The sequence below is a fragment of the Choloepus didactylus genome, chromosome 13 (genome assembly GCF_015220235.1).
Source record: "Choloepus didactylus isolate mChoDid1 chromosome 13, mChoDid1.pri, whole genome shotgun sequence".
NCBI classification, from domain to species: domain Eukaryota; kingdom Metazoa; phylum Chordata; class Mammalia; order Pilosa; family Megalonychidae; genus Choloepus; species Choloepus didactylus.
In genome coordinates, this window is record NC_051319.1 from 9149308 (window position 1) to 9161953 (window position 12646).

The window sequence follows — 12646 nt, forward strand, 5'->3', positions numbered from 1 at the left end:
TTCTTGACAATTTTGAGTTTCGAGGGGGCTGACTAATCAGTGTTCTTGGGTTGGTCATTTTTATTTTATAGAGTAGCCGATGAACAATTCACATTAGGAATGGGATTCTCAGTTTTGTCATATGCTTGTTGTTAGTATTCTCTTTCACTTGAGGTTTCTTTCCTGAACTCTTTATGGCATTTGCCCAGTTTGTGAGATTAGTTGCAATGGCAATTGAGGATTATAATCTATAAACCCATTTAAGTGCACGGACATAAACTGCTGCAGAGCACCGTGTATCGAAAATGAATGGCCAAGTAAGGGCCACATTGTCACCCCCAGGGCCTTGCTGGGAGCCTCGGTCCTCTCTCTGGATGACTCACAGAGCAGGACTTGTTACCTATGGTGTGTGCACATAACTATCAGTCAATCGTAATTTAAATTGTTTTATAAAAAATAAGTAAAAGTAGAACTTTTCATATTTTCTTCCTTGCCAAATGCATCCTCTGGGGATTATGGTACTAATGTCACAATTCAGGGTCCTCTGTGCTTGCCTTCTTAAGAGTATCACCAAGTGCTGCAGCTGGACTGGGACCTAGGGACCTGAGCCGGGCCGAGGAGTACAACCTTGGCCCAGAACATGAGTGGGAGTGGGCTGGGGGGAGACTCCCATTCAGAATCCACAAGCATCCCACTCTCCACTTTCTCTTTTGTTCAGCTGTGAGCTCTTTGGGGGTTGGACCACCTCCTGGTCATCTTTGTGGAATGTCTGGCACGCAGTAGGTGTTCATGAACATCTTTTGAGTGATGCTGAGTACTTTTTTTAGTAAGCAAAAAGCTGGCTCCTGGTTGCTGTTTGTTTGTAAAGGGGCAGGCACACCCAGAGGCAGTTATGGCTGTGTCTACATGCAATTCGTGCAGGTTGGTTAGCTTAACAGTGGCCTGCATTGCCCCAGCACGATCATAGATCTGAAATTTCTGGCTCTCTGGAGGAGAGGCCATAGAAGTATCCACTCACTGCTCCCCCCTTCCTTGTCCAGCCAAAGGTGGTCAGAGTTGCCTATGTATGATCAAGCTGTTGAAGAAGGCAAAATTTGCAACATGCATGTTGATCTTTCTTGGAGGGTATTTTGTACAGATGGTGTCTCATTCCTTTTATCCCTTTATAATTTTGTCTCTGCAGTTTTCCCATCTAAATAGTCTGCTCCTTCCCATCAGATGATGCTGATACGTGAAGGGTAGGATACAGAGAGTGGTGCTAGCTTGTTAAGCGGGGACTCCTGAAATAACTGCTCTCGTTTGTTATTTTCATTGCAGATGCGAAAGCCATGGAGTTGAGCTGCAGCGAAGTACCTCTTTATGTAAGTTCCTATGCTTTGGGCTTCAGGTGTAAGTGGCCTTTTCTTAGTCTTAAGATCCATGTAACTGAAGTGGGGAGAAATGTTTTGGTTGCTGTTGAATTGAGGCTTTTAAAAACAACACAGGGAGCATTACTTTCTAGTTCAAGTTATTTGCATGGAGCCTTCTGAAACCGTTTGGCTTCTGGTTCCAAAGTCTGGGTTTTTAATTATATTTCCCTCAGAGCAGTTTTTTTAAACTGTACGATTGCTGGACTAAGAAATAGTTAATTCACTCATAATTTTTGGCCAGAGTATTTTATGATGATATCCTGGTAATAGCCAAGAATGTTTTCTGTATGTGTCTTTTTGAGGGGAGGGTTCAGTTCAATTGTGTCAGCTAAAACCATGAAGTGCTGGGACAATTTCAGAATAAATAAATTAATTAAAATATTTTCACCCATTTTATCTTACCACCTTCACTCCCCAGTCAGGCAGCTAGCTAGCTTCTTCCTTTCCTCCCTCCATCCTTCTTTCTCTGCCTCCCTTTGTCCCTGTCTGTCTCTCTCTCTCATACACTTCCCAGTCTATTTTCTGGAGAAAGACAACTTAATAAACTGATTTCAGAATAATGAAAAACTAACTCCAGTATAACCCAGTGGTATGAATCATTCTAAGTTGTGATTTACAGGTTATAAAACTTGTCTGTAGACAGTTGGGCTCGACCCAGCCAAAATTAAAGATAAAAAAGACTGGTCCAAGGTTAAATTGCAAAGTACTCCCAAGTCTTGCTTTGTTTTTCTATGCATTCCTCCTTCTTGGCTATATCTACTTCACCCTGCTCCCTGACCTCAAATCAAACAACAAATGAACAAAGCTAATCATGATATAAAACCTTGAGATTGATCAACATCTTCGCAGCTATTTTGGACTCACACCTACTAGTTTATGCCCAGACTAGGCAAGAGGCAATTTAAATTGCCTAAGAGAGGAGAGACTTAAACCAAACAAAAGTAAAAAAAAAATTTTTTTTCCATTTATCACTTAATATATGTTAATTAGAATAAAATGAAAAAATGAAAGTGTTAAGAAAATGAGTCACTCATAACCTCACTCTCCATGGATAATAAGCTTTATTAAAATTAATATATTTGATCAATTTTAAGAAGAAATTTTTTTCTCATTTTAACGTCTCTGAAACTGGGATGCTCTTACACTCACTGTGCATCCTGGAAGACGTCATGATGTAGCTGCCATTACCTGTGCATGTGTGACTTTATTGTACTGGTTCCTATTGCTGTGACTTCAGTTTGCTCTTGTGCCTTGCTGGTACTACATGAATTAATTGCTTTCAAAATGATTTCATTGTGATTTGGCATTAAAAGTCAAAGTTACAGTATGTGCAAAAGACTTGGAAATAACATGATAAAATCTATGTCTAAATCAATCTGGAAGAGCTCTTTTAATAAGTATAAAGTAAAATTCTAGGTAATTAAACATTTCATAATTGGCAGTTTTTTTAGTGGAGTGTAAAATGATGCATATTATAATCATTGGCATCATGGATTAGATGAAATACTTTATAAAGATTTACCATAACCAAGTCTTACACAGATGTGGGTTGTAGCCTGCTTTTGTCACCCAACATTTTGTCAGCATTATCACAAACTGATCTGGCTATGCCGCCTCTTGCAGTAGGAGGTAAGTGGGGATATGTTGTAATGAAGATAAGTCTTAAACCAAATTCCACCAAATGAGCAACACTTACAGAATAGGCATAAAAACTATACTATGCTACAATGTGTTTTTGTGTCTTCAGGGAAGGCTGCCTCTCTGTCTGTCCATCTTCAGAGGTTTGATAAATACTCACTTATTACAATTTGTTTTATAAACACTGAATATTTTTCTTAACACACATATTCATTGTAAAAAAATAGAAATAGAGTTAAGCAAAAAGAAAAAAATTAAAACTTCACATTTAGCACATCATTAATGATAACCACTGTTGACATTTTTGGTAAATATCTGTCTGGGGTTTCATCTATATTTGTGTTGAATTTTATTGATGGTCCTTTTGGCATTTATTGAGATGATATTGTTTCTTGACTGATTGTGATATATTATATTGGATCTCTTGATTTCGATGCTTGTATGCCATTCTAGCAATCCTACTCAGTTGCTATGACTGGTTCTTGTGGAAAAGTAATTGAAATAACACTGGCAGGTCTATAATTAAGATAAAACACAAACAAAATTAGAAATTTTGAAGAGTGCATAACGTGTCTCAGATGAAATTTTAAAATTAACAAATAATATTCTGCATAATTGTGTGCTAATGCAGTGGAAAGATCTAAGATATGTTTTAAAAAATGCAAAGTGCATGGTTTATCTCAAGGAGAATTAGATCACTTAGTGGAGCACTAACCATAGAGGAAAAAATTGATAAAAGACACTCTCCAATTCCTACATACTTTCTCAAAAAAGGGCACCTCACCCAGATGGTCTTATGGTCATTTTTGTTCCTTTGATTATAACTTGTTTTGATCTGGATTCTTATAACATTTTTATAATTAAAATCATCTCTCTGTTTTTGGATGACTATAGAAATTTCTTCTTAAAGATGATAGATACAGAGATGTCTTCTTACCTACATTGAATCTATGGATGCAAGTTTTTTATTCCATGCCTTTTGCTTGGATTCATGAAGAAAACTTTCAACTTTCTTTGTTTTCTTCTTTTATGTCTTTCACTATTGTCTTCCCCTTCCAGAACAACTGATATTCAAGGGTTTGAAATATTTTGTCCTTTTTTTTGGTCCAAATTCTGGAAGTATTTTTATTTTCGTTCTCTACTTAATTTAGTGTCGAGCTTTTTTCTTTTGTTTTTTGTTTTCTACTTGTCAGTACAGTTTTAGATTCCATTACTTTGTTTTTGGTTTCTACGCAGTATTTTCAAATCTTGGCATGTTTCTTTTTACATCCATACAATTTTATAGAGATAATCCTTTATATTTTATTGTGAACATAAAACAAGAATTAAGTTTTTTTCTGTATCTCCCAGCAGTTTGTTTCAGAGGGAGACACAGTCTCTGATTCTGTCTTTGGTGTTGTAGAAATTTTGGGCTCACTTCTGTTTCTGTTTGGGGATGTAGGCACATGCCTGAACTCAGCCACCGACTCAGTTTTGTGAAGGGCACTTTAATTTTTAAAATGAACAATGGAGGTCCACTGAGTTGCTGCTGTAGGAAAAGAGAAACACTGCAGTATAAGATTAGAGAAGAAGCAGCAGTTGATAGGACTGGCAACCAGGAGTTCTGTAATATCAATTTATAGAATTTAGGGATGTGGACATCACAAATCCAATTTCAGCCTGTAGGCCGCTTCCTGCATCTGTGCTTTCTGGGGCATGGAAGGAGTAGTTCTGCAAAGCCAGGCTGTTTGTTCTCAAGAGGGAAAAATAGCAAAGGCATGCAGTCTGGTTTGAGGTCTAGGTTTAATTTTTAGATTAAATGGTACCACAGTGTTAGGAGAGAGGTATGTTTTAAGCTAGCAAAGGGTTGAAGTGGTGAAGCTAATGGGAAGTGTGGAAGTCTGGAAAAGTGTAAATTAGAATCAGTATAATTGGTCTAAAATGCTTATTTTCTGGCTCACAACCTCTCTTCTTGACATAACTTGACAACTTGAAAGTCCTATACTGGAAGTCATAAAGTAGTTTTTGAATGAGAGAGTTTGTTGCTTTTACTCTTAGATTTATTTTCTAGTTGGTACATAAAAGGAGTTAGGAAGCAACAGGAGAGCAGCTTAAAAGGAGAGATTGTGCATATTGAGTATTTAATTGAATTTTGAGAGAGGAAGAAATTTCACAGTCATAGGCAATTGTACGTTTTTGCTGGTGAATGGCTTTTTAATTACTTTTTAAATTGAGTTTTCTCAAAATTTTTGTGGATCAAGGAAAGTTATAAAGCAAATGCAATTTATACTATTTACTCATTCATCGAAGAACCTTTTTGAATTATGTTTTTATTTTAAAATAAAGAGCAATTAATATTAGTCTTTCTAAAGTATCTAGATTTTCAAGTATCAGTTTAGTGTTGTGAATAAAACAGAAAAGTTTTTCCTTGATAAATTGTTGGTTTCAAAGATTTTTCTTCTTTGTTCTCAACAAAAATAGCTCTATTTAAAATGATTATTTAAATAATAGTTTCTTATTGTAAAGAATATAACAATAAGTAAAATTATAAAGAAGAAAGTAAAGATCACTTGAAATTCTACCGGTAAAAGACCTTTAACGTTTTAGTGACAGTACTTTCAGGAATTTGTTTTTGCAAACGCATACGTACACATGCACGTATGCATGCACACACACGCTTTTCCATAAATGGAATCATATGGAAAAGCTGTTTTCATCTTGGACATACCTCCTTTGTCCCCTCCCCCTAAGTGTCAGGCCTCCCCTTGCTGTCTTCCCAGGTAATTCTTGTTGAAACCTCTTGCAGTGGTTTTCAACAGCATCAGCATCCATCCCCTAGGAACATGCTAGAAATGCAAATCTCAGACCCCACCTCAGACCTACTGAATCATGCATTCTGGGTGTGGGTCCCAGCGATCTGTGTTTTAACAAACGCTTCAGGTGATTCTGGTACATGCTGAAGTCTGAGAACCATATTTCCATATTTTTCTGTATTCATATAACCCTATATATACATATCTACAGATATTAGCTTTAATAAAATTATTGTTATAAAAATACTGGATCATATTATGTAAACTACTGTATCTTCTCCAACTCAGAGATACTTTGTAGAAACTCCTCCAAGTCATCAGGTGTAGCTCTAATTCATTATTTTTAGTGAATGGTGTGGGTAAAGCTATTCCCTCTTGATGGACATTGACTTTGTTTTTGTTCTTGGCAACTATGAACAATTATTCACTAGACAATCTTGTCCATAGGTCCTTATTATTGATACTTTTATCTCTATGGAATAGATTCCCAGGAGTGGAATTGCTTGATGAAGGATGTACCTATTTTGAATTTTGATAGATGTTACTAAATTGCTTTCTAAATGAGATGTAACAGTTCATATTTTATTCCTTTAGCTTTAATAACTGATAATTTATGAAACTGGGGATTATACTATCTTCACTGTAGAGAAAAAGGCTGTGATTTTTTTTGCATGTTGATTGCATTTATGAAAGTTAAAAAAAATAAATAGAAATTTCCTTGCCTGTTTTATCCTCCTTTTTTGCTGTGGTGCTTCATTTCCACTGTTTCTTGAATTCTGGCTAACATAGCATTTTCAGTCCACAGGGAATCTTATAACATCTGCAGAGGGTGCATTGTGAACCTTTGCGTGTGGGCCCTTGCCCCTTTCCACCCCTCAGACATATTGTGCAGACGTGTTAATTGTAGCAACTAACCGAGAAGACTATGATCGTTTCTTTCTCTGGAGGCTGCAAATTCTATAACCGGGCAAGTGGAGTTATTGCTTCAGTAGCTTGTTGCCAGCCGTATCTAAGCTGCTTCCCCACTCCCTTAGCATTTTATGTTCATGTTATTCTTTTATTCTGAGTCACAATATCCTGCTGTGTTTTGTACCAAGGATGTTGGATACTGCTGGGCTCACTGCATGTATTAATTGAAGGTGTAATCTAATGTTTAGAGACCTGAATGCACTGGAGGTAACTGGGCTAAACCCCCCTCCTCTTGACCTTTCTAATTTTTTGGACTTGGTTTAGCTTCCTTGTGGTCTGGAGTACTTGACTGAGTTTATTTCCCTTGGTCTTAGCTTCCTGGAGTGAGGGCCCGAGTGTAGAGCCTAGGTAGTCTGTGTAGACTCCTTGCTGTCCCAGTGCCTGTTTCCCAGCCCAGGGTTGCAGCTTCCTAGTGAGGCAGCAAGTGACTCAGTGGCTTTGTCCTGTGCTCACCTGGCAGACGCCTCCTGCCTGACCCTCAGATTCCCTCTGGCTTCTGGTTCCGGCTGAAGGATATCCTGTCCTCCAGAATTGCCTCCTCTGGCTGTGGCTCTGCATCCCTGGATGGACCGCCTCTGACTGGCCCCTCTCTACCATCAAGTTGGAATCTTAGTAGCTGAGGGCACCTTAGACACCCTTGCCTGGCTGCTGTCACTTTACACGTGAGGAAATTAAGGCTCTGAGAGGGAAAGGGACTTGCTTGACTAAGTTAACTCAGCTGGTTTGGCATTCTGGATTTTTAAATGCTATATTAGAAGTCATAAAAATATTTTTTGTTTTCTCAGAAAGTTTGTTAGTAGTAGATCTCACAGTAAGCCTAGGGCTTCTGACATCAGAGTTTTCTTACCTTCATTGATTAATTAAGATGAACTTCCAGTCCCCCTTGCTATGTCAACCCTTTGCTCTGTCAACTTAATTTCCCCATTGGCTGGGTGTGCGAGGGTGCCATTTTGTCCTTCCCTACCCCGCAGTCTTCCTAAAGCTTTGCAACATGAAGAATGATGCCACTTCCTGGACCTTAAAGTCTCTCACCTTTCTCATTTTTTTGACCTGCTGGAGGATGCTGCCCATAACTCAGTCTCAGCAAGTCTTGCACCTCTAAGCTCATTTGCACTCCTAAAGCTGTGTCCAGTAATTGACTGCCAGTCACTGCATTAAGCTCCCCAGCTCTAGTTAATAGCTCCATCCCTGGTCTTGATTTGAAGTTTCATTAGCTCGGGTGTCACAGGGCATGGGTGGGGCTATCTTTTTTTTTTTTTAATTGAGATTGTTCACAACCATACAATTATTCAAAGATCCGAGGCTATCTTTTAAAGCATTTATTTCATGTCAGTACAGATAATTCTGGCTTAGAGAATGGAATAGGTAGAAGCTTTTGCCTGAAATCAACTGCTAAATTATACATTTACTTTGTGCAAATTTGTTTTTAGCAAATTATATTAACATCTATGTCTTGACTTAAACACAGCAGTATATGCATCTCAACCAATTGCCATCTGTTGGGTGGTTTCAATCTTAAACATGTTTTGAGTTGTGCTTGCTGAAGTCAGTTCTCTTTTGTGGGTCTTGCTGTCTAATGACTTAACTTGATCTTTTCCTACCTTTTCCTTCTGATTTTGCTTTGTGTGTGTGTGTGTGTGTGTGTGTGTGTGTGTATCTTTGCCTTTTCTCCTGTTTTCCTTCTGAGGAGGCAAACAAACTCCAAAGCAGCATGCTCTAGCCATAAAGCAAGAGAACCATGGTAACTGTTTTAACCTGCCTGGCCAGTAGCCACATGAAGTCAATTCCTGTGAAGTTTGAGCTTCTTAGCTCAGAGACTGCTTGATGTTTCTGGCAGGAACAGAGGGGAAAAACCACTTTTCAGACTTAGCAAAACCTTTGACTTAGAGATGTTATATGAATCCTCCATTGGCTCCATCCCTGTACACATTCTAAAAGAAACAGTGTATCTTGCATCCCAGTGGCACCTTAGTGTGCTCCCCCTGCTGTCACCACTGAGATGATAGGTTTCTAGGAAGAGACCCGAAGGTAAGATATACAACTACAGGAAACTGCAGGAACAGTTAGCCCCAGCACCCATTTTCAAAGGAATTTCTTTGAGGGTGTGGGCTCTGGGCTGTGGGTAAATAAGTACCAAGTGTTCTTAAAGGCTGACATTGCCTCACTTCCCATATTTCACTGACAGCCCCCACAACTTTGGGTACTGGGCCGCCTTGTATTTTTAATACAGAATTTGAAGTAATTGACGATTTTGTTCTATTTGATTTTTAAAAATTTATTACCATCTTAAGCAAGAATTTTAGGTATGATGGGTGTGGGGTAGACTTTTTTTCCGGGAAAATCCTAGGAAGAAGAAATTAGACGCAATCCAGTTGAAGTGTTTATTTACACATTCTAGAAAGGCAGCTCTTATAGAAGGTGTGATATGTAACTATACTACATTATCAAAAATTCTCCCTACCCTCGCCCCCTCAAGGGTGTATATGTGTGTGTGTTTTGAATAAATAGCCTTTAGCTCCTGTCTTTGTTTGTGCTCCATAACTTGATAATAGTCTGGCTTTAACCTGTTATTTTTATTGAAACTGATCTTATGAAGCCCACTAATTTTGCTCTTGCTTAATCTAAGGTGTTTTTTTCTTAAGTCCCCATTTAGTGCCATGAACTATTCCAGGCACTAAGGATATAGCAGAGCAGAAGACAGACAAGGTCCCTGTTCTCCCAGAGTCAGTGAGGAGACAACAATAAGTAGGCAAACAAATAGAAAAGAAAAATAATTTCAGATAAGAGTATGTGTTAGGACAATACTAAGTGACAGGTTAAAGAATGGGGTGTGAATGTGTGATTAGATGGGATGAGAGCCAGGATCCCTTGGCGAGCGTTCTGGTAGAAGGATCAGAAACCACAACAGTCCTGAAGAAGAAATGGATGTCATATATGGTGGAGCCGGGCCACTGACAGCTCTGGTGGCTATGGCAGTGCAATGAGAAGTCAGTGGGGATCTAAGCAGGGGAGTTACGTGACTTGATTTATACTTTTAAAGTGTGTTTTTGGTTTTCATGAACTCTGCTGGTTCTCTGTCAAGTTCTCTCTTTGTCCATTGTACTTTCTTTTCCTCTGCTGTGTGGGTTTTCCCCTGGGCCCACTCCTTTCTCCTCTCTTTCTAGGAGAGCTCATCTCTTGTTATTTCAGCCATGACTTCTCCTTGAAGACTCCCACATGTGGGCCTTCTACTCCTGACCTCTGCTCACACCTAAACTTGTATTTCCAGCTGTGTTGTTTGCTATTTCCACTCAGTTATCCAGGCTTGACTTCAAATTCAGATTGTATTTATATATTATCCCAAGTTCTAGAAACCAACTTCACTTTCCCACGGCCTGATTTCCCTTTCCATACCGCCTTTCTTTCAGACATCCCAACTTTAAGCATGAGTCCTCTTGCTTTCCTGTGCTGATTTTCCTGACTGCCCTTAGTTCTCACCTCTGCCATTAGCCTATTCATCTTTGGATGTTGCCTTTAGCCTTTTCAGGGTTGCCATTTTCTCAGACTTTATGAACACTTTATTCTTCCCCTCAATATCTGTTATTTCCCTGCATTTACCTCTTGCTTTGCAGCCATGTATCCTCTCTGTTCTTATCCTTTCACTGCCCCAGTGGGATTTCTTCATTCTCTTTCCAGAACTTTGCCAAAGCCACTCCAGTTCCATAGCTGAGGATGTCTGTAAGGCAGGAATGAGAGATAATGTCGTATCTAGCTCTACATTCTATACCTTTTTGACAATTTTATATTGCATGCTTTCACTTTATAGGCTTGACTACCATTTTGGAAACTGCTTCCTACCTTTAGCGACAATTGCTACCTCATGATGCTTTGGATATGGCATTCTTTACTAGTGTCTCCTGAAACTCATAGTTATTATGATCCATGTCTTAAAAAAAAAAAAAAAGAAAGAAATATCATTGCACTACTACATTACCTGCTCAGAGTGCCTTGTAGTGCCTTACAAAATATTTTCACATATGCTCTCTCAGAACCACACATCACCATTTAGCAGAATTCAGAGTCAGTAAATGGCTTGCCCTAGGTGCGTTCATGCATGCTTTAGTTCACAACGAACTGTATGTGTCAGGCACTAAGCAGCGTTCAGGCAGGGGTGGATCCAGCGTTTTTGGGGCCTGCAGCTTATGCAATTTGGAGGGCTCTCTTTCCAAAAGGAATGTAAAATTTAAATACACAATTAGTTAAAACTATTTAGAATAACAAATTACCAAGTTTAAAAAGCTGAAAAATTCCATAAACTTCACAAAATCCCCAATTTAGCTTCCTCTTAGGCCCTGAAAACACTCCCAGAGGCTCCAGTGCCATCCAACAGGAAGGGAAGTGTATCTCAGGGGAATGAGTGGGAAGACACCACAAGCTGAACTAACTGCAGTTAAAATATCCACCCCCCCCCAACTCCCTGCATAGAATAATTTTATTTTTATTTTTTTTCTATAACATATTTCACCCAACACACTTTGGGTAAGTGCCAGATTGCAAGATAATTTCCCAGTATTCTATGTTGTTGTTGTGTTCCTCTGGTTATCTGGTGACTATTCAGACTTGAACAGCTCAAAATATTTCCATTAAAAAAAATATTTTACTGCTGCAAATTTGGAGGGAAAAAACCTCACTGTGAGAGCATATTGTAAACCAGGACCCTGAAGTTTAAGCTTCATTAATTTGACGCTAAATTGGCGTCGGGGCTTCAGAGTGTTCAAAGATGGAAGAAACAGGCCGCCCCACCCCCAAGAATTCACAGGTGGGGAGACAATCTCGTAATCACATGGAGTGTAATAAGTGATTAGATAAGGACAGCTCAGGACAATCCTGAGCCAGTGGAGGAGCTCAAAGAAAGGTCTTCATAGAAGCCGAATCTGAACTGGGTTCAGAAGGTAAGTGGGATTTAGCCAGGCGAAAAGGCAGGAAAAGAACTGTCTCAGCAGGGGGCGCTGTTCAACAGACGGCACGGGTACTAGTACGAGCCCGCTGAGTGGAGAGGAGGGCTGGGGTGAACCTGGGGCAGAGGAGGCTGGAGCGCTCCAGCCTCTGGTAAGGGCTAAGGTGGCATTGGAAGGAACCATGGTTTTCTGACTCAGCCCCTTGTACAACATTATGTGAAGTTGCATGAGTTTTCCATGTTCTTAAACTTAGTTTTGCAAACTTGTTTCTCCTAAGTGTTGACGAGAAAAATATCAACATTTTCTGACAAGTGGTGGAGTTTTTGGGGGCAGACTCAGCAGCCCTTTTTACTCCCCTAGAGCTCCACGTGGGGCCAGTTTTTGAAAATTGGCATGATTATGCCCATGGAGCAGGGGGCACTGATGTCAGAATGTTTTGGGGTTCTGGAAAAGCCAGGGCTTCTTACATAACTATTGGGGGTCCCGTATCTCTCCAGGGACTTGTCTTTACACTTTCCTTCTTTGTGCATATCAGTAAAAGAGAAAGAAAACCATAGGGAGAGAGAGACTTAGAGGAAAAGTAACAAAGCAGTTTAGAAATTTTTGCTGGTGTAGACCACATCAAAGACTAAGTTTATCTTTTATGAAATTTCCAAGGACTTCTGTGCCAGCGTGGACTTTGAGATGATCAGGTTGTGAAGCAAGCATAGGGATGATGGCTGGTCTCTGTGCGTGATTTGGAGTGGAGAGAAGTGGTGAGAAGAGGGGCACTGATGGGAGGCATTTTAAAATCGAAGCCACTAAAATAGAACATATTCAAGCATCTGAAATAAGTGTCTATTGTTTAGTTGTAGTTATTGAAGGTGACTTTCTAGAAAGAGGAAGCATAGCATCTTTTATTCCTTTAAGAATAGTTAACAAA

General features: G+C 39.3%; 1 protein-coding gene across 3 annotated transcripts in view; it reads left to right on the top strand.

Annotated features, from left to right (window-relative positions):
- The window catches only part of ARHGEF28 (Rho guanine nucleotide exchange factor 28), a 305822-nt gene that overhangs the window by 48211 nt on the left and 244965 nt on the right, over positions 1-12646 (top strand). For all 3 annotated transcript variants that reach the window (XM_037801233.1, XM_037801232.1, XM_037801234.1), the window contains exon 2: positions 1297-1340. In XM_037801233.1, coding sequence (XP_037657161.1) covers positions 1308-1340 — 33 coding nt within the window. In that variant the 5' untranslated portion in view covers positions 1297-1307. The remainder of the gene's footprint in view (positions 1-1296; positions 1341-12646) is intronic.